Source organism: Salvelinus fontinalis, chromosome 34 (assembly GCF_029448725.1).
Source record: "Salvelinus fontinalis isolate EN_2023a chromosome 34, ASM2944872v1, whole genome shotgun sequence".
In the NCBI taxonomy this organism is placed as follows: domain Eukaryota; kingdom Metazoa; phylum Chordata; class Actinopteri; order Salmoniformes; family Salmonidae; genus Salvelinus; species Salvelinus fontinalis.
This window is the reverse complement of record NC_074698.1, coordinates 1,113,291-1,139,855: the sequence shown is the minus strand read 5'-3', so window position 1 is coordinate 1,139,855 and position 26,565 is coordinate 1,113,291. Positions and strand designations below refer to the sequence as shown.

Sequence of the window (26,565 nt, the reverse complement as noted above, 5' to 3'; positions counted from 1 at the left end):
TCTCTTTTCCTCTTTCTTCTCTCTGTCTCTTCTTCTCTCCCTCCTGCCCCCTCTGTCACACACACATACATGTTAAACAGGAGGGTTAGGGTTCTCCGTTCCCCCCTCTTTTCCTCTTTCTTCTCTCTGTCTCTTCTTCTCTCCCTCCTGCCCCCTCTGTCACACACACATACATGTTAAACAGGAGGGTTAGGGTTCTCCGTTCCCCTCTCTTTTCCTCTTTCTTCTCCCGGTCTGTTCTTCTCTCCCTCCTGACCCTCTGTCACACACACATACATGTCAACCTCCGGCTACCTAAAGGGAGAGCCGGTTGATGAATAAACAATGGTACCCGCCCATAGTGGCACATTGCTCCTCTTTGATCCACACTGCTGTTCCTGCTCCCCTCGGCAACACATCCTGTCTCACACACACACACACACACACACACACACACACACACACACACACACACACACACACACTCACAACCACATACACATAGCCACACACACACACAGACACACACACACACACACACACACACACACACACACACACACACAGCCACACACACACACAACCACATACACATAGCCACACACACATACACACACAGCCACACACACACACACAACCACATACACATAGCCACACACACATACACACAGCCACACACATACACACAGCCACACACATACACACAGCCACACACATACACACAGCCACACACATACACACAGCCACACACACACACACATTCACACACACACACACACACACAGAGCCACATACACACACACAGCCACACACACACACACACACAGCCACATGCACACAGCCACATGCACACAGCCACATACACACAGCCACACACACACACACACACACACACACACACACACACACACACACACACACACACACACACACACACAGAGCCACATACACACAGCCACACACACACAGCCACATGCACACAGCCACATGCACACACACACACAGGACTAGGCTGACCTTCTGCAGGTGTGCCTGTAGTTATGTGTGTTTGGGCCTATATGCTGCTGTGGAAGTTGAAAAGATGACTTTGCCTGTGGGCGGATCAAGAGCAGGTGTATACTGTTCCATATTAAGATGCCTTAATCAGAGGGGGGGGGGGGGGGGGGGTGCGTGTGGCTGTGTGTGTGTGGCTGTGTGGCTGTGTGTGTGTGTGGCTGTGTGTATGTGGCTGTGTGCATGTGGCTCTGTGTGTGTGTGTGGCTGTGTGTGTGTATGTGGCTGTGTGTGTGTGTATGTGGCTGTGTGTGTGTATGTGGCTCTGTGTGTGTGTGTGTGTGTGTGTGTGTGTGTGTGTGTGTGTGTGTGTGTGTGTGTGTGTGTGTGTGTGTGTGTGTGTGTGTGTGTGTGTGTGTGTGTGTGTGAGAGAGAGAGAGAGAAAGAGACTTTGGGGGTTAGTGTGTGTGTGTGTCAGAGTATGGGGGTTAGAGTTGAAACCATCATAAAAAATGACGCGCGCATGCTCGTTGATTGATGCGTTTTCCTGGCGTGGGCAGATTCCCAGAATCGTTTGATCCCGTTATCACAGGAAGTGAGGGAGATAACATTCCAGAATACCACGTGAGAAACCCATTACAGGAAGGTGTCATAATACCAGTATAGTTTCTGTACTACAATATCGAGGTGAAAACCCATGAATCCTTTACACTAATGGGAATTGGCCTTTATAGAATTTTAAATGTTTTTACTGTACTTTTTGGTGCATTTGTTGATAACTAAATCTTAAAATATTTTGGATACATTCAGTAACATGAGATTATTCTATTCCTGGAAATAGAATAATGTTGTGTAGGTGCAACATGAGACCCTAAAAAGATTTTGAGTGAGAGGTCTAGCTGGTGTTTCCAAGTGGCCACACACCTCTCCAATGTGTGCACAGTTCCTAAGCAAATTCAATGCACTTTTATGACTCAAAGAAGAGTCTTCAACTATAAGGTACTTTTTTGAGCTCTCCAAGCTGTGTTGTTGAAGAACTAGAGCAAGTTGTGTGGTTTGTAACACAACCCTCCCCCTCCGCCATCACACAACTACTGTTGTTGTTTACTCTATCCTAAACCAGTCCATTAGAAATCTCCATCTGGGATTTCATCATTTAACACTGGTTCTATTGGCAACATGACTAGCTAGGTTATAAGATACGGTCTTACAGTGTTAGGCTTTCACAGGGCCATTCAGGGCAACAGATCATCATTTAACACTCGTTCTATTGGCAACATGACTAGCTAGGTTATAAGATACGGTCTTACAGTGTTAGGCTTTCACAGGGCCATTCAGGGCAACAGATCATCATTTAACACTCGTTCTATTGGCAACATGACTAGCTAGGTTATAAGATACGGTCTTACAGTGTTAGGCTTTCACAGGGCCATTCAGGGCAACAGATCATCATTTAACACTCGTTCTATTGGCAACATGACTAGCTAGGTTATAAGATACGGTCTTACAGTGTTAGGCTTTCACAGGGCCATTCAGGGCAACAGATCATCATTTAACACTCGTTCTATTGGCAACATGACTAGCTAGGTTATAAGATACGGTCTTACAGTGTTAGGCTTTCACAGGGCCATTCAGGGCAACAGATCATCATTTAACACTCGTTCTATTGGCAACATGACTAGCTAGGTTATAAGATACGGTCTTACAGTGTTAGGCTTTCACAGGGCCATTCAGGGCAACAGATCATCATTTAACACTCGTTCTATTGGCAACATGACTAGCTAGGTTATAAGATATGGTCTTACAGTGTTAGGCTTTCACAGGGCCATTCAGGGGAACAGATCATCATTTAACACTCGTTCTATTGGCAACATGACTAGCTAGGTTATAAGATACGGTCTTACAGTGTTAGGCTTTCACAGGGCCATTCAGGGCAACAGATCATCATTTAACACTCGTTCTATTGGCAACATGACTAGCTAGGTTATAAGATACGGTCTTACAGTGTTAGGCTTTCACAGGGCCATTCAGGGGAACAGATCATCATTTAACACTCGTTCTATTGGCAACATGACTAGCTAGGTTATAAGATACGGTCTTACAGTGTTAGGCTTTCACAGGGCCATTCAGGGCAACAGATCATCATTTAACACTCGTTCTATTGGCAACATGACTAGCTAGGTTATAAGATACGGTCTTACAGTGTTAGGCTTTCACAGGGCCATTCAGGGCAACAGATCATCATTTAACACTCGTTCTATTGGCAACATGACTAGCTAGGTTATAAGATACGGTCTTACAGTGTTAGGCTTTCACAGGGCCATTCAGGGCAACAGATCATCATTTAACACTCGTTCTATTGGCAACATGACTAGCTAGGTTATAAGATACGGTCTTACAGTGTTAGGCTTTCACAGGGCCATTCAGGGCAACAGATCATCATTTAACACTCGTTCTATTGGCAACATGACTAGCTAGGTTATAAGATACGGTCTTACAGTGTTAGGCTTTCACAGGGCCATTCAGGGCAACAGATCATCATTTAACACTCGTTCTATTGGCAACATGACTAGCTAGGTTATAAGATACGGTCTTACAGTGTTAGGCTTTCACAGGGCCATTCAGGGGAACAGATCATCATTTAACACTCGTTCTATTGGCAACATGACTAGCTAGGTTATAAGATACGGTCTTACAGTGTTAGGCTTTCACAGGGCCATTCAGGGCAACAGATCATCATTTAACACTCGTTCTATTGGCAACATGACTAGCTAGGTTATAAGATACGGTCTTACAGTGTTAGGCTTTCACAGGGCCATTCAGGGGAACAGATCATCATTTAACACTCGTTCTATTGGCAACATGACTAGCTAGGTTATAAGATACGGTCTTACAGTGTTAGGCTTTCACAGGGCCATTCAGGGCAACAGATCATCATTTAACACTCGTTCTATTGGCAACATGACTAGCTAGGTTATAAGATACGGTCTTACAGTGTTAGGCTTTCACAGGGCCATTCAGGGCAACAGATCATCATTTAACACTCGTTCTATTGGCAACATGACTAGCTAGGTTATAAGATACGGTCTTACAGTGTTAGGCTTTCACAGGGCCATTCAGAGGAACAGATCATTTTGATGAGCATAGAAAGGACTCATCAGTACATTCAGGTGCTGCGGAAAATGTTGTTCACAATAGACAAACAGGCTCGTTGTGTTCAGAACAACCAGGGTATGACGCCATGTCATCTTGTAACTGCACATCAAACATAGTGATTAATAACGGTGACACTGTATATGACATGACTTTTATGATTTGGAATTGTGAAGTGCACATTTGGACCTCAACGTCTCGTCTTTCAAAATATATCAAATCCTCTTCGTTTACAGCGTTCTCCTCACTCAGACTACAAAAATGGCCCAATTTTCGAGAGGGATGGGGCCCTCTGCTTGTCGCACGTGGTGCTTAAGTTCAAAATGGAGCTGTGTAGCGCAGAGCCAGAGCTCTGACCTCATATATAGCATGTTACTGTACAGCCACTACGTTCCAATTTAGGCCCTTATTAGTGTCCAAATCTGCCATTTTGAAGCCGTATACAGGTACGAGTGTGAAGGGCAACAGTACAGTCGACTCTTGATATATGGCTTGGTAATCTCTTGAACGCATGCAATAAACCTGGATGCACGAATAGAGTATGTACAAGCTTTTTCCTATTCCCTTTCAACTGTGACACTATAGCAGGCGGCACCTGGAGGTGGAAGAGGTACAGAGAGCAGGGTTCTTCCTCTGTGAGTGTGGCTTAGCTGCAGTAGGTTTACTTTATTACAAAACTACACAGTGACTGATCTCTCCATCACGCTTTCAATTATCTCTTATTTTTCTCTGTTCTATTTTGATAGGCTCAGAGCTCAGGTCACAGTAACACACGCACGCACGCACGCACGCACGCACGCACACACACACACACACACACACACACACACACACACACACACACACACACTATGCCCATCAAAAGGGCTTTAAAGAGCAAACCCCAATCTCTCCTTCACATCCAGACATCAGAAGCCATGCATGACGAAAAAACCACCACTCTCTTTCCCTCCCATACCACAGTCATTTCAAGGTAGATTGGTAATCACACGTGTACACACACACATGTAGTTACACCCACACAGACTGAATTGTGAGTGTGGGTGGGTACAATTGGTGGTGTGTCTCTGTGTGTGCATGTTTGGCCGTGCATGTGTACATTTTGTATTTTGTCCAGGCATGCACTTTGCCGTGTGTGTCTGTGTGATCTAGCTGCCCTGAGGCTGTGCCGCCAGTTGGAGGTTCCTCCTGCAGCAGTCTGCAGTAGTTCTGCCTAGCTAACTCTTCAATGTCATTTAGCAGACACTTTTATCCAAAGTGACCTACAGTCGTGCATGCATACATTTGTTACGTATAGGTGTCCTCGGGAATCGAACCCACTATTCTGGCATTGCAAGAGCCATTACCAACTGAGCTACAGAGGACCACCTCAGGGTCATCAGAGTATCTCTTTAATCTGACTCTGAGAAACCTTGTGACAGCATACTGCAAATAGAAACATGAAGACACCCCCTGCTGCTTTTCTTCCCCTTCTTGTTCTCTCTGCTGTTCATTTTAGTTCACCCGAGGGAAGCGTACTGGCCTTATCTTTGCAGGAGGAGACCACCCAGGAAAGATGACTCAGGTCTTGTGTGTGTGTGTGTGTGTGTGTGTGTGTGTGTGTGTGTGTGTGTGTGTGTGTGTGTGTGTGTGTGTGTGTGTGTGTGTGTGTGTGTGTGTGTGTGTGTGTGTGTGTGTGTGTGTGTGTGTGTGTGTGTGTGTGTGTGTGTAATTTTGTTTGATTTTATACTTTCACCTTTAGAACTTGTGTTAATATTAATGCATGCCTGTACCTGAATGAAATGTTTTGAGGAATGTGTTGGTTTATGTGTGTGAGGTAATGTTTTGAGGAGTGTGTTGGTTTATGTGTGTGAGGTAATGTTTTGAGGAGTGTGTTGGTTTATGTGTGTGAGGTAATGCTTTGAGGAGTGTGTTGGTTTATGTGTGTGAGGTAATGCTTTGAGGAGTGTGTTGGTTTATGTGTGTGAGGTAATGCTTTGAGGAGTGTGTTGGTTTATGTGTGTGAGGTAATGTTTTGAGGAGTGTGTTGGTTTGTATGTGAGGTAATGTTTTGAGGAGTGTGTTGGTTTAGGTGTTTGAGGTAATGTTTTGAAGAGTGTGTTGGTTTATGTGTGTGAGGTAATGTTTTGAGGAGTGTGTTGGTTGGTATGTGAGGTAATGTTTTGAGGAGTGTGTTGGTTTATGTGTGTGAGGTAATGTTTTGAAGAGTGTGTTGGTTTATGTGTGTGAGGTAATGCGTTGACAATTGTGTTGGTTTATGTGTGTGAGGTAATGCTTTGAGGAGTGTGTTGGTTTATGTGTGTGAGGTAATGTTTTGAGGAGTGTGTTGGTTTATGTGTGTGAGGTAATGCTTTGAGGAGTGTGTTGGTTTATGTGTGTGAGGTAATGTTTTGAGGAGTGTTGGTTTATGTGTGTGAGGTAATGTTTTGAGGAGTGTTGGTTTATGTGTGTGAGGTAATGCTTTGAGGAGTGTGTTGGTTTATGTGTGTGAGGTAATGTTTTGAGGAGTGTTGGTTTATGTGTGTGAGGTAATACTTTGAGCCAAACTTCCACTTTAGAGAGAAGTACACTGCTGATACAGAGGTGAGAAGGCCCTTCCAGCAGTGGCCCTGCCGTCCTCCTCTTCCTCCTCTCCCTTCATTCTCTCTCCCTCTCCCTTCTCTTCTCCATCTTCTCACTTTCTCCTCGCACATCTCCCTATACCGCTCCTCCTCTTCCTTCCCTCTCTCTCCTTCCTCATCCTCCACCTCTCCCCCCTCATCCTCTCCCTCAGGAAATAGAATTTGCCACGTCTGTTGATTCCAGTCTGGATGGCTGAGACCATATCACCCTAACCCATCTGGAGACGCTTTGGAATTATCCTCCATAGAAAATCACACATTCACAGGCAGATAGAGAGGAAGAAGGAGAGAGGGAGGGATGGAGAGAATGAATGAGTGTGTGTGAGAGAGAAGGAGAGAGATGAAGATAGAGAGAGGGCGAGATGGATCACAGATGTAGCATCTGGGAGAGGCTCAAACCATAACACATCTTCAAAGTTTGGGGGAAACAGATGGGGTATCTAAGGTGTATCTAGGATCAACCAGGGGTGGGGTCTGGGTGAGATCTGTGCAGTGGGAGCAGGTTTGGGAATGGGGAGGATGTTTCTTCTCAATACGGTTCCATGGATCAGGCCCTGATCCAGTCCTATCCCTTCAGAACAGTGAGAGGCTGAGCCTAGAGATCTGTGCCCAGCGGGAGAGCAGGATCACTGGGGTAACCAGACTGAGGAGAGACTCTCCTGGTCCTCAGGCTATGGTACAGTAGTATAGAGTCTGGATGGAAGGATCACCCATATCCTCCACAACAGTTGAATTTGATCTATTCTATTGTATCTTGTGTTTATATTCTATATAATTTTTGTGGAACAATCAAGGAACAATATTCAGATACTGCAACTCTATTGTCCTAGACAGACCATCTCTTGTTCTCAAATGGCACCCTATTCCGTAATATATAGTGCACTATGTTTAATCAGAGGTCAAAAGTAGTGTGACCAGATATCAAAAGAAGTGCACTACATAGGGAATAGGGCGTGGTTGGAGACTTATCCCTGATTTTTTACTTTAGGAGATGATGAGGATGGATCAAATCAAATGTTATTTGTCACAGACACATGTATGTGATGGTGATCAGTGAAGAGGCCTGGAGGATTCATACAGTGATTCCATTATGAAGCCATGGAGTCATTCATTATCATGCATCTATTAATGATTCCTTCCTGGACTGATGCGCTTGTGCTGTGATGCTCTGGCCCTGTAGTGTTTCATCAACCAGATGAAAGAGAGATCAGAGTACAGTCAGCACGCTCTTCATCTCTTCCCAGAAGCCTTCACTCAGACGTTCAGGAAACGCTGTGTCATGGTGCTGGGAATGGGGAAGGGGGGGTCTGTCATGCCTGGGGCGGGGGGGGGGTGACATGGTGGGGTAATTGGGCTATCCTCAGGGGGAAAAGTGTGTGTGTATGAGAGAGAGTTTCGTTCTCTACACCCTTGCTATTCCTATTCCAGAGGCTTGTCACCTCACACATAACCTCTGTGTGTAACATCACATAGATGATGTATCACACAGTTCATATTAACCATGCTACAAAGTCCATGAACACAACACATTACAGTAATACGTGACCAGAAGCTAATAAGTTCAAGCCTTAGACTAGCAATCAAACAATCTTGAACTGATGAAATGCGAGGCAAGTTGGAGACCGTAAAACTTCAATTAATAGTTTGGGCGTTTATTTTCTTTAATCACTTAACACAACCGGCGCGTATTAGAGACAGGCTTCTATTTCCTTAATGCACATAGCTTTTGCTCAATAACATTTTGAAAAGACTACCACACTGTTTATTGTGGCCAGTATGGCCAATATAAACATTATAATACCAAAGATAAGCAAATCAGACTTGTAAAGACTAGGCTGCCTATCTGTCACGTCTACTCCCGCTCCTCTCTGGCACTCGTTGTCGCCAGTTTACTCATTATTACGCACACCTGCCACCATCGTTACGCACACGTGCGCCTCATGAGACTCACCTGGACTCCATCACCTTCCTGATTACCTCCTCTATATCTGTCACTCCCTATGGTTCTTTCCTCAGGTGTTATTGTTTCTGTTTATATGTTTCATGTCTGTACGCAACTTGTGTTTCTTGTTTTTTTCCATGTTTGTTTATTTATTAAATTCACTCCCTGTACTTGCTTCCCAATTATTAGCGTACACTATCATACACCCCCATTTTCGTGCCTCAGCACCATACATTTTTTGGTGGCACCATGGCTAGCAACGATGACAGAATAAAATAACATAACATTTGAATGCACATGACCGTGAGAATATCAGAGCTGTGCCCATGGTAAGCTCGTAAACAGTTTTGTCACGCCTATTCCCGCTCCAGTGCTCGACGTCACCGGTCTACTAACCACCGGTCCTGGCAAGCATCATTACGCACACCTGCTCCCCATCATTACGCACACCTGGACCTCATCATCACCTTGATTACTCTCCCTTTATTTAGCCCTCAGTGCCCTCATCAGACAGTATTGGTTTTGGTCACGTTCAGTACTCTTCTCCTGTTTTGTTTATCTGCCTTTTCTTATTATTTAAACTCACCTTCTGCATCTGCTTCCTGACTCCCAACGTATACGTTACCCATTTAGACCCATCGTTTATTTGGAACAGCCGTTTATTTGCTGAAACGTGTGCCGATGCCCGGCTGATTGAAGTTGTATGGTAATTGTAAACAAGTCAGTTGGAGTGAAGTGCTTGACGTGATCAGAAGGAAGCAGAGAGGATTGTGACTGGAGAAGACAGAGCCTGATTAATAGAATAACATCAACCAGTATCATATTCATCTGCCAATACACTTATTCACCTCATCCAGTGAGTCTGTGGGAGAGTCCCAAATGGAACCATATTCCCTATTTAGTGCACTACTTTTGACTAGGGCCCATAGGGAATTGCCCGCGGCTCTGGTCAAAAGTAGTGCACTAGATAGAGAATAGGGTGTCATTTGGGCGACACACAGTGTTGACTTAGAACAGGAAGGGTCCAGTTCAAAAAGCGGAAAGCAGACAGATCCTTTTAATGCATTAATAAACAGAACCACTTCTTGGAAGCGGAATGTGTGCTGGCGGCCGCATCAATCATTCCTAAAGTTACTTTCAACCATGGAAATTTGACTGGGCTTTGAATTCAGATCTTTGCACTCGTTTTTGACGTCTGTTGTTGTCTCATAATATTGTGCAAAGGGATAGACAGTTTAAAGAAAGATAGTTTGATGTAACACTATCTTAAGTTAACCAAAGTTAGTAATAACTTTGTAGGTACGTAAAGTGTTACCCAACATTTAGCCTTTTCGTGATCTGTGTTCAATGTGTTAGGGTTGTGCTTCCCAGGAGCTGCAGTTCATGGTAAACCTACATGATGTTAGTCATTTATGTTAAGTGGATGGACTGTATATCACCAGTCAGTCATGGTTATTACCTGAGCTATATTTCCCTCAACCATGGGAATGGATGGGAACACCTGCCTTACTCATTCTCACACACACACACACACACACACACACACACACACACACACACACACACACACACACACACACACACACACACACACACACACACACTGCAGGGAGTGTCATAATGCTGATGCTTAGCAGTGCCTCTCTGCCTCACACACAGCCCCCATCAAACCATCAACACCCATACCAGTGGACTTAGTGTGTGTGCGTGTGCATGTGTGTGTGTGCTCTGGTTCTCGTGAGGCCTAATGGAAGGTGAAGTTAACACGTGTGTGTGAGACATCTGGTTCTGAGTCGCATTCAGGAACCAAGCCTTTCTTTCTTTCCACTGCTATCAGTTACAGCAGGAGAGGAAAACAGTCCTCTACACTCCTCTTCTCCTCCGCTATTCTGTTCTTTTCTCCTATCTCTTCTCCTCCGCTATTCTGTTCTTTTCTCCTATCCTCTTCTTCTCCGCTATTCTGTTCTTTTCTCCTATCCTCTTCTCCTCCGCTATTCTGTTCTTTTCTCCTATCCTCTTCTTCTCCGCTATTCTGTTATTTTCTCCTATCCTCTTCTTCTCCGCTATTCTGTTCTTTTCTCCTATCCTCTTCTTCTCAACTATTCTCCTATCCTCTTCTTCTCCGCTATTCTGTTCTTTTCTCCTATCCTCTTCTTCTCCGCTATTCTGTTATTTTCTCCTATCCTCTTCTCCTCCGCTATTCTGTTCTTTTCTCCTATCCTCTTCTCCTCCACTATTCTGTTCTTTTCTCCTATCCTCTTCTACTCCGCTATTCTGTTAATTTCTCCTATCCTCTTCTTCTCCACTTTTCTCCTATCCTCTTCTTCTCCGCTATTCTGTTCTTTTCTCCTATCCTCTTCTTCTCCGCTATTCTCCTATCCTCTTCTTCTCCGCTATTCTGTTCTTTTCTCCTATCCTCTTCTTCTCCGCTATTCTGTTCTTTTCTCCTATCCTCTTCGCCTCCGCTATTCTGTTCTTTTCTCCTATCCTCTTCTTCTCCGCTATTCTGTTCTTTTCTCCTATCCTCTTCTCCTCCGCTATTCTGTTATTTTCTCCTATCCTCCTCTTCTCTGCTATTCTGTTCTTTTCTCCTATCCTCTTGTACGCCGCTATTCTCTCATCTGCTATTCTTCACACAAACCTCTAAAGCCTTGTTCACACTGATGGCCTTAATGCTCAAATCAGTTTTGTTTTTCCAATCCGTTTTGGAATACTGACTGTCCAAACAGCAAGTTACAAGTGACCAGAATGGTTCAGATAGCAGTCATTTGGTGACATGGCTATGCTGGTTGTCATAGTAATGACGGGTGTGTGCGCAGTGGTTGTAACGGCATTCCTCCTCCTCTTCATCTTCGGAAGAGGAGGAGTATTGAGGGAACCAAGGCGCAGCGTAGAGAACAGACATATTTTATTTAACAAAACACGAACTTGATTAAACTAACAAAAACAACGAACGGTGTAGACAGACCTAGACGACGTACTTACATAAAACAAGAAAACGCACGAATAGGAACATAGGCTACACAAACCAAACAAACCGTAAACAGTCCCGCGTGGTGTACAGACACAGACACGGAAGACACTCACCCACAACGAACACTGTGACAACGCCTACCTAAATATGACTCTTAATTAGAGGAACGCCAAACACCTGCCTCTAATTAAGAGCCATACCAGGCAACCCAAAAACCAACACAGAAACAGAAAACATAGAATGCCCACCCAAACTCACGTCCTGACCAACTAACACATATAACAAATTAACAGAAATAGGTCAGGAACGTGACATAACCCCCCCCATAAGGTGCGAACTCTGGGCGCACCAGCACAAAGTCTAGGGGAGGGTCTGGGTGGGCATCTGACCACGGTGGTGGCTCAGGCTCCGGGCGAGGTCCCCACCCCACCATAGTCAATCCCAGCCTCCATCTACCCCTAAAAATGTCCACCCATATCTTACCCCCACAAAATCCTCTTAGTAACATCCATGACAGGGACAGCACCGGGACAGAGGGATAAATCAAGACAGAGGGATAGCACCAGACAGAAGGATAGATCAGAATATAGAGGTAGATCAAGATAGAGAGGGAGATCATGATAGAGGGGCAACTCCGGACTGAAAGGCAGCTCCGGACAGAGAGACAGCTCTGGACTGAGGGGCAGTTCTGGGTATAAGCCGTTTCTGGCTGAAGGGCAGCTCATGGCTGACTGACGGCTCTCGACGCTCATGGCTGGCTGACGGCTCTCGACGCTCATGGCTGGCTGACGGCTCTCGACGCTCATGGCTGGCTGACGGCTCTCGACGCTCATGGCAGGCTGACGGCTCTCGACGCTCATGGCAGGCTGACGGCTCTCGACGCTCATGGCAGGCTGACGGCTCTCGACGCTCATGGCTGGCTGACGGCTCTCGACGCTCATGGCTGACTGACGGCTCTCGACGCTCATGGCTGGCTGACGGCTCTCGACGCTCATGGCTGGCTGACGGCTCTCGACGCTCATGGCTGGCTGACGGCTCTCGACGCTCATGGCAGGCTGACGGCTCTCGACGCTCATGGCAGGCTGACGGCTCTCGACGCTCATGGCAGGCTGACGGCTCTCGACGCTCATGGCAGGCTGACGGCTCTCGACGCTCATGGCAGGCTGACGGCTCTCGACGCTCATGGCAGGCTGACGGCTCTCGACGCTCATGGCAGGCTGACGGCTCTCGACGCTCATGGCAGGCTGACGGCTCTCGACGCTCATGGCTCGCTGGCGGCTCTGGCTGCTCATGGCTCGCTGGCGGCTCTGGCAGATCCTGTCTGGCTGGCGGCTCTGGCAGATCCTGTCTGGTTGGCGGCTCTGGCAGATCCTGTCTGGTTGGCGGCTCTGGCAGATCCTGTCTGACGGACGGCTCTAGCGGCTCCTGTCTGGCGGGCGGCTCTAGCGGCTCCTGTCTGGCGGACGGCTCTGTAGGCTCATGGCAGACGGGCGGCTTTGCAGGCTCATGGCAGACGGGCGGCTTTGCAGGCTCATTGCAGACGGATGGCTCAGACGGCGCTGGGGAGACGGATGGCTCAGATGGCGCTGGGGAGACGGATGGCTCAGATGGCGCTGGGGAGACGGATGGCTCTGGCCGGATAAGGCGCACTGTAGACCTGGTGCGTGGTGCCGGAACTGGAGGCACCGGGCTAAGGACACGCACCTTCATACTAGTGCGGGGAGCAGGGACAGGGCACACTGGACTCTCAAAGCCCACTCTATACCTGGTGCGTGGTAGCGGCACTGGTGACACCGGGCTGAGGGCAAGCACATCAGGATTAGTAGGGGGAGAAGAAACAGTGTGTACAGGGCTCTGGAGACGCACAGGAGGCTTAGTGCGTGGTGCCGGAACTGGAGGCACCGAACTGGATACACGCACTACAGGGAGAGTGCGTGGAGGAGGAACAGGGCTCAGGAGACGCACTGGTAGCCTAGTGCATAGTGTAGGCACTGTAGGTACTAGGCTGGGGCGGGGAGGTGGCGCCAGAAATACCGGACCGTGGAGGCGTACTGGCTCTCTTGAGCATTGAGCCTGCCCAACCTTACCTGGTTGAATGCTCCCGGTCGCCCGACCAGTGCGGGGAGGTGGAATAACCCGCACCGGGCTATGTAGGCGAACCGGGGAAACCATGCGTAAGGCAGGTGCCATGTATGCCGGCCCGAGGAGACGCACTGGAGACCAGACGCGTTGAGCCGGCCTCATGACACCTGGCTCAATGCCCAATCTAGCCCTACCAGTGCAGGGAGGTGGAATAACCCGCACTGGGCTATGCACTCGTACAGGAGACACCGTGCGCTCTACTGCGTAACACGGCGCCTGCCCGTACTCCTGCTCTCCACGGTAAGCCTGGGAAGTGGGCGCAGGTCTCCTACCTGCCCTTGGCCCACTACCTCTTAGCCCCCCCCCCCCAAGAAATTTTTGGGTGTTACTCACGGGCTTTTTGGGCTTCCGTGCAAGACGCGTTCCCTCATAACTCCGGTTCCTCTCTCTCTTTTCCTCCACTCTCCGAGCTGCCTCCAGCTGTTCCCATGGACGGTGATTCACTTTAGCCCATGGTCCTTCTCCGTTAAATATTTGCTCCCAACTCCACAAGTCCTGTATACTTCCCCGTTGGTCCAAATTACGCTGCTTGGTTCTGGATTTTTGGTGGGTGATTCTGTAACGGCATTCCTCCTCCTCTTCATCTTCGGAAGAGGAGGAGTATTGAGGGAACCAAGGCGCAGCGTAGAGAACAGACATATTTTATTAACGAAACACGAACTTGATTAAACTAACAAAACAACAAACAGTGTAGACAGACCTAGACGACGTACTTACATAAAACAAGAAAACGCACGAATAGGAACATAGGCTACACAAACCGAACAAACCGTAAACAGTCCCGCGTGGTGTAAAGACACAGACACGGAAGACAATCACCCACCACGAACACTGTGACAACGCCTACCTAAATATGACTCTTAATTAGAGGAACGCCAAACACCTGCCTCTAATTAAGAGCCATACCAGGCAACCCAAAAACCAACACAGAAACAGAAAACATAGAATGCCCACCCAAACTCATGTCCTGACCAACTAACACATATAACAAATTAACAGAAATAGGTCAGGAACGTGACAGTGGTTCCTATCACTCAGAAGTTACGTAGCAAGCTAAGGTGACAACAGTGACTGCCATGGACGTGTCCCAGTTGCTTTGAATGTTCAGAATCATAGTGTAAGAACACTTTTAAAGCCTCAAATGATAAGATGATCCAACTCTCAAAACAAGTTGTTTTTGGCAAGCCCCAGCAGTCAACTAGTTCAGGGCTTCCCAAACTCGGTCCCGGGTCCCCCCATGGGTGCACGTTTTGGTTTTTGCCCTAGCACTACACAGCTGATTCAAATAACCAACTCATCATCAAGCTTTGATTATTTGAATCAGCTGTGTAGTGCTAGGACAAAAAACAAAACGTCCACCCCCGAGGGAGGGGGGGGGGGGGGGGGGGGTTCTTGTCAAACTGTCAACAGAGTAGCTAGCAAGCAACAAGATATGTCAAATAACTAAAAACCACTTCAGCTCAAATAAATCAGATTTGACCATTTAGACACAAGTCACATGGCCAGGAATCAGATTTATATCTGTCTTCAAACCACCTACGAAGGTGGTTTGAAATCTGGCTTGAAATATCTGATTTGAGCTTTTTGGCTGTTCAGACTGCATGAAAAAGAACAGATTAGAATCTGATATTCCAAAAAATTTGATTTTAGGCCACTTCAACCTGCCAATGTCAACAAGGCTTAGTCCTTTATGTTCCATCCAGAGTTTGGGGATGCAAAGTAATACACTGCTTAGATCTGGAAGCCTTCCTTTACTGGTATTTGTGCCATACAGTAGTTTTTGTATGCCAGCCCAGCAGTACTGTCGGTAGATGGAGGGCATTGTGTACACTGGTAGAATTCCTGGTAAACTGTTTTAATCTCAGGTATCTGGTACCCAACCTACACTCATAATGCATGTGTAGTGTTCAATGTTCATATCTGAAACTGCACTAATATAATGATCCAAAATGTATTCACAAGAGACGTGTGTGTGATGTTTAAAGCCCAGACAGTTAACAGTAGTTAATTCCCTGTGTGCCTCTATCTCCTTGTGAATGACTCTGGGTAATGAGCCCAGCTTTCCAATAATGACTGTCACCACTTTATCATTAGCCTTCTAATACACTGTTAATCTGAGAGTCACATCTCTCATTCTGCCTTCTCTCCCCTCTTTTTCTTTTTCATCTCTCGCTCTCGTTCATTTGTCATTTATCTCTGTCCTCTTTCTCTCTTTTTTAAACTTTATTGTTCTCCAATCTCTCTCTCTCTCTCTCTCTCCCATTATCCGTTGTTCAAATGTGCTCTCCCTTTTCTGTCTCTCTAGGTTCTGCAGGAGAAGGTGGAGAATCTCCAGAGGCAGCTGCACTCCTCTGAGAAGAAACTACTGAACAAAGAGTTAGAGAACCAGGAGCAGGTAACAGATTTCCTCTTCTCACCTTCAACTTCAACCCTCAACTTCACCCCCTCACCCCTCAGACTCAAATCTCAACTTCACCCCTCAGACTCACCCCTCTGCTTCACCCCCTCACCCCTCAGACTCGCCCCTCTGCTTCACCCCCTCACCCCTCAGACTCACCCCTCAACGTCACCCCTCACTCACCCCTCAGACTCCCCCCTCAACTTCACCCCCTCACCCCTCAGACCCACCCCTCAACTTCACCCCCTCACCCCTCAGACCCACCCCTCAACTTCACCCCCTCACCCCTCAGACCCACCCCTCAACTTCACCCCCTCACCCCTCAGACTCCCCCCTCAACTTCACCCCCTCACCCCTCAGACTCCCCCCTCAACTTCACCCCCTCACCCCTCAGACTCCCCCCTCTGCTTCACCCCCTCACCCCTCAGACTCACCCCTCAACGTCACCCCTCACTCACCCCTCAGACTCCCCCCTCAACTTCACCCTCTCAGACCCACCCCTCAACTTCACCCCCTCACCCCTCAGACCCACCCCTCAACTTCACCCCCTCACCCCTCAGACCCACCCCTCAACTTCACCCCCTCACCCCTCAGACTCCCCCCTCAACTTCACCCCCTCACCCCTCAGACTCCCCCCTCAACTTCACCCCCTCACCCCTCAGACTCACCCCTCAACTTCACACCCTCACCCCTCAGACTCAATTCTCAACTTCACCACTCAGACTCACCCCTCAACTTCACACCCTCACCCCTCAGACTCAATTCTCAACTTCACCACTCAGACTCACCCCTCAACTTCACCCCCTCAGACTCACCCCTCAACTTCACCCCTAAGACTCGCCCCTCAACATTCAACTTCACCCCTTCACCCCTAAGACTTACCCCTCAACAACTTCACCTGTCAGTCTCACCCCCAACCATTAGCCTCACCCCCAACCCTCTACCTCACCCCTCAGTCTCACCCTTGTACCTCATCCACTCTACTTAAACCCTCTACCTCACCCCTCTACCTCAACCCCCTACGTCAACCTTCAGTTTCACCCCCTGCCACAGATCACACACCCATAGAACAGAAACAGGACATCTTCCTCTCTCTCCCCTCTATTCTTCCCAACTCCTAGTTCAGAGGCAGAGATTTTCCAAATTCCTCGAGATACGGCTTCAAAAGCCAGCACTGTGGGGAAGGAATGTTCAGAGGGAATCCTGAACCACCGCACACACACACGCACACAGACACACACCAGCCCCGGAGCCATGGCCCCAGTGAGCTCTGTAATCACAGGTCTGCTTTGACCTTGACACACACGGAGAAGAAAGGCAGTGATCACCACGTAGCAGGCTGGCTGGTGGTCTCTCTGTCTCTGGCTGGGCCTGTGTACCTCCAGGCTGCTATGTACCAATGGAGACAGCTCTTGGTCCTGGGGAGCCGCCCAGTGACCCTTACACACACTTTGCTGGAACAGCTCCATGTCGGACGGACATAAATCTCCCCAGAATGGGTCAGTGGTGCTAGGGTAGTAGGGCCACCAGCCGGTGGGTTGACCCAGTCCTAGAGGCTTTTTCCTCTCATCCGACCTAGTTAAAAGGACAGGGCTTAACCTAAACTTCTGCAAGGTGAACTTTTTCCAAGGTTGCACAGACTTTCATTATGCAAATCGTCAAAGGTGTGTTAGGCGTGTAGGATTCTCCATTGAACATGCGTTTAGTCTAGGACCAAACTCAATCTGTGTCAGGGAGACTGGCTTATAACTATGTCTAAAGTGGACTCATTCCTATGGGCTTCACTGAGACTTACCTGGTGCTCTGGTCTGACTGGAGATGGGTCCTCTCAGTGTAGTGATAGTGAGACTCTGTTCTCTATACCTCCTTACGAGGAGAGAGAGGCTCTCGGAGGCTGGTGTGTTGCATGTGTGTGTTCGTGTGTGTGTTTTCGCATGTCTGTGTGTGTGTCTGTGCGAATGATGTGTGTTAATAAAACCTGAGGCCTACTAGCTCACTAACTCTCTCTGCCTCCTTACAGTGATATTGCCCAAGTTTATCTGCCAAGACATGTCTTTGTAATCTGATCTCACACGCTAAAACAGCTTCTCTGCCCAAGACTTCACACAGATGTTTCCTGCCTGCCTCTTCCAGAGCTCTCTCAGACTCCCCGCTGTAAAATGGCGGCTCGGCTGCACCTCACGGTGAGGTTCAGTCTGTCTGAAGACAATCAAAAGTACCCTGGTTATTTACAGATCAATCAGCCCCTGGTGTTGTGCAGTTCTGTGTGTAACTCACTGCACTAGTAACTAACCCATCCTGGATTGTAGCATTTCACACAGACCTGTTCCCTTATCGCTCTTTTTAGTCACTTCTCTGTGAAGCTCTTTATTTTTTTCAAGGCAGCGAAGCGTTTTTGAATTCAAAGCGTTTCTCAACGAACTCTCAGAGTGCAACTGAGAGATGTGGAGGCGCAAACTTTGTGAGCGGCGTGGTTTTTGATGTACCCCCTTGTATCTGACAAGGTTTTTGTCACTCCAGAATCTTCCAACAGCGAGCACAATCTGCCCCCCCCCACCCCCACCCCATCGTCATTAGCATAACTCAAGCTACGTGGCAAACTTCATTTGAATGTTCAAAGTGTCAACACCGTGTTTCTTTCGTCTGGCAGCTGTCAAAAACCTTGGTGTGTGACAGACAGTATCAAGCGCTGGGGGAAAGTCAAAACCAGCAGCACAATCTAAAGACTATATATAGATGAAATGTTGTCATTTTAAGAGGATAGGAGGAGAACAAGTTAAAAGACTTCTGCTTCTCTCAGGAGCTTCAAAATGGAATCCAACGCTTCATCAGGAACAACAAAAAACTCCTATTTTCCTTTTAAAAGAGGGTGGAGATGAAACCCATGTCTCTGTGTGGAAAGTCACATTGTTCCTCTCACTCTCTCTCTCTCTGACGGATGCTTTAGAGAACAGTTGCACTGTTTTACATCCTGAGTCTGTCAATGGCCAAAACCTGGCGCCTAGGTTTGATCAGCCACCGTCTTCAAAGGTTCCTTACATCTGTGTGATTGGCGAGGAGCCTCTTTAAAAGCCTCCTCTCCTCACATCCCTCCATCCACCTGTCTAAAGACAAAACAGGCCTTTACTGTACAGAGAGGGATTCAGAAAGAGAGAGAGGAGGGAGCGATATTATAAATGAGTTATAAAACAGCCTGTGAGAAACAGAGCTGAAAGAAAGAGTGATGTCTCTCAGAAAAAGGCTTCCACGTTCAGCTGGAGTGTTCCATGTGATCCTTCAGTCAACTTGGGAGATTCAGTGAATTTCAATTCACTATCGCTCACCTGCTCTCACCACCCTGAGTCCCAGACTGCTTACCATCCCACATCCCACCGCTGCCACAAAATGTTGCAGTTGAAATGGAATTGACCTGGTTCTGACTGATGTCATTGACTTCTATTCTATCCATATGTGTTGAATGACATTCCACACGTGGAAAAATAGTTCACTAGGTCCTTTGTCTGACCTACTGTAGTTGTAGTATCTACTTCTGGGTTAGCATAGCTAGTGTGTATTAGCCACAACAAAGGTGCTGCCATAGAAAATGGCTGCTCTGCCCCTCTCCACCCCCGCACATTGCCCAGTAAACCAGGACAACCAATGCCTTGGTGAGACATACATTAGCCTTATAATCACTAAAGCTTTGTCTCCAAGGCACTCCCCAGTTGTTTATAGATCAGTGTATATGAGCTGTGTATATATCTACCCATCCTCAGGCCTACAGTGGTCCTCCTTTAAAAGTTGTGATCTTACACCGCGGGACTTAGAGGTACCCAGCGTCACGGCTTCATTGCTTCAGACCACCACAAGGGGGAGTTAGAGCATTCATTATGCATTTGGGTCCCAAGGTTTTCATATGACCAATCAAATCGAGTGGTTCCAATGACGAATTTGATGCGAGCCACCCGTCCCTGGGGCTTTCTTCAACAAAGATGGCTGACAAAACATTACGGTGGAACAAAATGTAAGTAGTTATAACGTCATAAAGAGTCAAGCAAAACATGTACAATTGAGAGGAATATGTTAGTTAATGTAGAGATAAACGTTTGTGCATATTTTTTTTGTAAAGTTAATTTACGAAAATCACTATTTAGCAAGTTATCTGACTAGCTAACATTAGCCAGCTAGCTAGTGTTATGATAGGAGAATGAATTTGTAATTCGTGTTGTTTAATGTTTTAGGGACTCCTGAGAAAACCAGCAAACCAGGCTGTCGTCTTGTGAAACAGTGGATGTAAAGAATCTAGCTAGCTAAAGCATTTACTGCAAATTGAATGTACAATTGTGTAAGCTTGCCTTGCAGTGCAGCTGAAGTAACATAGCTAGCTAACTAAACTCAGCAAAAAAAGAAACGTCCTCTCACTTTCAACTTCGTTTATTTTCAGCAAACTTAACATGTGTAAATATTTGTATGAACATAAGGTTCAACAACTGAGACATAAACTGAACAAGTTCCACAGACATGTGACTAACATAAATGGAATAATGTGACCCTGAACAAAGGGGGGTCAAAATCAAAAGTAACAGTCAGTATCTGGTGTGGCCACCAGCTGCATTAAGTACTGCAGTGCATCTCCTCCTCATGGACTGCACCAGATTTGCCAGTTCTTGTTACCCCACTCTTCCACCAAGGCCCATGCAAGTTCCCAGACATTTCTGGGGGGAATGACCCTAGCCCTCACCCTCCGATCCAACAGGTCCCAGACATGCTCAATGGAATTGAGATCCAGGCTCTTCGCTGGCCATGGCAGAACACTGACATTCCAGAACACTGACATTCCTGGCTTGCAGGTATTCACGCCCAGAATGAGTAGTATGGCTGGTGGCATTGTCATGCTGGAGGGTCATGTCAGGATGAGCCTGCAGGAAGGGTACCACATGAGGGAAGAGGATGTCTTCCCTGTAACGCACAGCATTGAGATTGCCTGCAATGACAACAAGCTCAGTCAGATGATGCTGTGACACACTGCCCTAGACCATGACGGACCCTCCACCTCCAAATCGATAAAGCTCCAGAGTACAGGCCTCGGTGTAACGCTCATTCCTTCGACGATAAACGCAAATCCGACCATCACCCCTGGTGAGACAAAACTGCGACTCGTCACTGAAGAGCACTTTTTGCCAGTCATGTCTGGTCCAGCAACGGTGGGTTAGGCAATGTTGTTGCCGGTGATGTCTGGTGAGAACCTGCCTTACAACAGGCCTACAAGCAACTCAGTACAGCCTCTCTTAGCCTATTGCGGATAGTCTCAAGACTGATGGAGGGATTGTGCGTTCCTGGTGTAACTCGGGCAGTTGTTGTTGCCATCCTGTACCTGTCCCGCAGGTGTGATGTTCGGATGTACCGATTCTGAGCAGGTGTTGTTACACGTGGTCTGCCACTGCGAGGACGATCAGCTGTCCGTCCTGTCTCCCTGTAGCGCTGTCTTAGGCGTCTCACAGTACGGACATTGCAATTTATTGTCCTGGCCACATCTGCAGTCCTCATGCCTACCTGCAGCATGTCAAAGACACATTCACGCAGATGGGCAGGGACCATGGGAATCTTTCTTTTGGGTTTTTTTCAGAGTCAGTAGAAAGGCCTCTTAAGGTCAGTTATGAACACTTAGGACACTAAGCGAAACGGCGAAACGGATCCCTTTAGTGGGATCATTTTCCTAAACAACCGCTGAATTGCAGGGCGCAAAATATTACTACAAATATTTATAATCATGCAATTACAAGTGAATATACCAAAACACAGCTTAGCTTGTTGTTAATCCACCTATTGTGTCAGATTTTGAAAATATGCTTTGGAGCGAAAGCAATCCAAGCTTTTGTGAGTGTATCAATCAATGCTAGAACAGCTAGCCCCAAATTAGCATGGTCACGAAAGTCAGAAAAGCAATAAAATGAATCGCTTACCTTTGATATTCTTCGGATGTTTGCACTCACGAGACTCCCAGTTACACAATAAATGTTATTTTTGTTCGATAAATATTACTTTTATAACAAAAAAACGCCATTTGGGTTGCGCGTTATGTTCAGAAAACTACAGCCTCGTTCCGTTCGACGAAAATTCCAAAAAGTATCCGTAATGTTCGTAGAAACATGTCAAATGTTTTTTATATTCAATCCTCAGGTTGTTTTTAACAAACATAATCGATAATATTTAAACCGGACCGTAACCTATTCAATTAAAGAGAGAAAGAAAATGGAGAGCTACCCCTCTCGCGCGCAGGAACTAATCAAAGGACACCTGACTACTTTTGAAAAATCTCGCTAATTTTTCAAAATAAAAGCCTGAAACTATGTCTAAAGCCTGGTCACAGCCTGAGGAAGCCATTGGAAAAGGAATCTGGTTGATACCCTTTTAAATGGAAGAAAGAGGGGCAAGGAAACACAGATTTAAAAAATAATAATAATCACTTCCGGGTTAGATTTCCTCAGGTTTTCGCCTGCAGAATCAGTTTTGTTATACTCACAGACAATATTTTGACCGTTTTGGAAACTTTGGAGTGTTTTCTATCCTAATCTGTAAATGATATGCATATTATACGATCTGGACCTGAGAAATAGTCCGTTTACCTTGGGAACGTTATTTAAAAAAAATATATTATAATAATAATAATCTGACCCCTAGCGTCAAGAGGTTAATTGCCTACCGTCTGTAAGCTGTTAGTGTCTTAACAACCGTTCCACAGGTGCATGTTCATTAATTGTTAATGGTTCATTGAACAAGCATGGGAAACAGTGTTTAAACCCTTTACGATGAAGATCTGTGAAGTTATTTGGATTTTTACGAATTATCTTTGAAAGACAGGGTCCTGAAAAAGGGTTTATTTATGTACTTGCTTATTGTGTAGTGGAGGATAAAAATAACTGAATGCCTATGGATGTGTAGCTAGCTACAGTATGTAGCCGATCTGTGTATGAACCCTAAAACTTTAGGTTCTGAACTGATATTCAAACCAATCTGTGAACCTCAGCTATCATAGTTGTTGTATCAACTTCATGACTGAATGGCATTAATGAAGCCTATGGATAGAGTAGAATATAATAACTTTATTGTGCCAAGGATGCAAGTCCTGTATACATGTACTGTAGTTATTACCACGCATGAGATTCCCACATTGTAGCCTGTGCATTGAATATATTCACTGATCATGTTCTCTTCCTTGGCAAATAAAGGTATGAATCTGAGACATTCTTTTTCAGTCATATCAAACTCCATTATTTGAATGATGCTGTGTCTGCATGTACAGTGGGGCAAAAAAGAATTTAGTCAGCCACCAATTGTGCAAGTTCTCCCACTTAAAAAGATGAGAGAGGCCTGTAATTTTCATCATAGGTACACTTCAACTATGACAGACAAAATGATAAAAGAAATCCAGAAAATCACATTGTAGGATTTTTAATGAATTTATTTGCAAATTATGGTGGAAAATAAGTATTTGGTTTATCTCAATACTTTGTTATATACCCTTTGTTGGCACTGACAGAGGTCAAACGTTTTCTGTAAGTCTTCACAAGGTTTTCACACACTGTTGCTGGTATTTTGGCCCATTCCTCCATGCAGATCTCCTCTAGAGCAGTGATGTTTTGGGGCTGTTGCTGGGCAACACGGACTTTCAACTCCCTCCAAAGATTTTCTATGGGGTTGAGATCTGGAGACTGGCTAGGCCACTCCAGGACCTTGAAATGCTTCTTACGAAGCCACTCCTTCGTTGCCCGGGCGGTGTGTTTGGGATCATTGTCATGCTGAAAGACCCAGCCACGTTTCATCTTCAATGCCCTTGCTGATGGAAGGAGGTTTTCACTCAAAATCTCACGATACATGGCCCCATTCATTCTTTCCTTTACACGGATCAGTCGTCCTGGTCCCTTTGCAGAATAAACAGCCCCAAAGCATGATGTTTCCACCCCCATGCTTCACAGTAGGTATGGTGTTCTTTGGATTCAACTCAGCATTCTTTGTCCTCCAAACACGACGAGTTTTTACCAAAAAGTTCTATTTTGGTTTCATCTGACCATATGACATTCTCCCAATCTTCTTCTGGATCATCCAAATGCTCTCTAGCAAACTTCAGACGGGCCTGGACATGTACTGGCTTGAGCAGGGGGACACGTCTGGCACTGCAGGATTTGAGTCCCTGGCGGCGTAGTGTGTTACTGATGGTAGGCTTTGTTACTTTGGTCCCAGCTCTCTGCAGGTCATTCACTAGGTCCCCCCGTGTGGTTCTGGGATTTTTGCTCACCGTTCTTGTGATCATTTTGACCCCACGGGGTGAGATCTTGCGTGGAGCCCCAGATCGAGGGAGATTATCAGTGGTCTTGTATGTCTTCCATTTCCTAATAATTGCTCCCACAGTTGATTTCTTCAAACCAAGCTGCTTACCTATTGCAGATTCAGTCTTCCCAGCCTGGTGCAGGTCTACAATTTTGTTTCTGGTGTCCTTTGACAGCTCTTTGGTCTTGGCCATAGTGGAGTTTGGAGTGTGACTGTTTGAGGTTGTGGACAGGTGTCTTTTATACTGATAACAAGTTCAAACAGGTGCCATTAATACAGGTAACGAGTGGAGGACAGAGGAGCCTCTTAAAGAAGAAGTTACAGGTCTGTGAGAGCCAGAAATCTTTCTTGTTTGTAGGTGACCAAATACTTATTTTCCACCATAATTTGCAAATAAATTCATAAAAAATCCTACAATGTGATTTTCTGGATTTTTTTTCTCATTTTGTCTGTCATAGTTGAAGTGTACCTACGATGAAAATTACAGGCCTTTCTCATCTTTTTAAGTGGGAGAACTTGCACAATTGGGGGCTGACTAAATACTTTTTTGCCCCACTGTATGTATTACAATTATACACTTCAACAGTGTTTACCACTCCTGCTCCTGGGACATCAAGGATTACACATTGTAACTATGCAATAGACTAGAAACATGATTGATTTGTAATTCATATATACAGAAAAAAACTATGCATATCTAACTCCCTTCTTCTGCATTAATCTGAGGACACAGGATAGTATTTCAATGAGATACTTCATTTCAACCAGTGGAGAATGTGAAATGCTTTATTGAAAGAAGTTCATTATCCAGGTGTTATAAATACATAATACATGCATTATAATTATGATAATTGACGATGACGGGACTGGCTTCCTCTCTCACATCAAAACATACCTGCAGACGAGAGACAGATGGATAGAGAGAGAGCATGATTAAGCCTTGTTTTTTTTTTTCTAACACTGTCAGTCATCATAATCATCAGGGGGTGAAATGCAAAACTGACCTTGGATCATTAACTCTGGGACTACTACATCTGTCTGTATTTCAATGTAAGCATCTCTTTAATAATACTTCCTGTTGTCCCGACCAAGTGACCTCTTGCCTATGACCATGCTGTGCCCTCTGTGTCAGCCAGTTCAGATGCGGGTGGGGTTCACCAAAGCAGCTGATATAACGTAGAGGATTTAGGGAGAAGGGGGAGAGGGATGAAGTGAAGAAGAGAGATGGTTATTGTGTGTGTGTGGTCTCACCTGGTGTCCACATTAAGTGGCAACAGAGTACTTTATGCTGAAAAAGATACATGAGATTTTTTAATGAATGCATGTGAGACAGGTTCCATGTATAACAAGACAGGCAGAGAGGAAGAGAGAAAAAGAACACAGAACAGTTTAATTACCTCTGCTTATGGACACTTTTGCCAGCAATAAAGCTCCCAGAGCTTCCATCTGGCAATATCGACATTTTTGACCCCTTGATCAGCTTAGCATAGTATTATGAAATATATATATATATGAATCAGACTTGTATTAGAGAACTCTATTTTCAAACAGGCAGTACATACAGCTCACATCTTACCTAACAGGGGACAACACAATTAAGCACTGCATTGTTCCTCTAACGGGCGCTATTCGGCTAAGTCCACCTACAGCCATTACATCGCATTACATAGCATTCCAGCTGCAGAGCAGATCCTCTATAATGTGATCTAGAGCTCTCTGTGTCTGTCCTACAGTACAACGCCCAGGCTAATGATGATCTAATATAGCTGACTGAAACGTCATTAGGCTGGCGGCCAGGTAGACATCTCTATTATACAGTATACCCTCTCGCTGTCAGACAAGAAAAGTGAAGGGGTAATGTCTTACCCCCTAGGAGATCGGTTTTGCTTATCCCCTCTTCCTTTCTTGCTTCTTTATCTCAATTTTTCGTTTTACCTCTCTTTCTCATCATCTCTCATCCTCTCTCGTCCTCGCTCTCTCTCTCGTCCTCTCTCTCGTCCTCTCTCTCGTCCTCTCAATCTTTCTCTCTCTCGTCCTCTCTCTCGTCCTCTCAATC

The 26,565-nt window shown here is 46.0% G+C and overlaps 1 protein-coding gene across 1 annotated transcript in view; it reads left to right on the top strand.

The window, feature by feature from the left end:
- LOC129832826 (centrosomal protein of 112 kDa-like) overlaps positions 1-26,565 on the top strand; it is a 62,972-nt gene that overhangs the window by 25,351 nt on the left and 11,056 nt on the right. Inside the window, exon 3 of the mRNA XM_055896860.1 lies at positions 16,110-16,199. Coding sequence (XP_055752835.1) covers positions 16,110-16,199 — 90 coding nt within the window. The remainder of the gene's footprint in view (positions 1-16,109; positions 16,200-26,565) is intronic.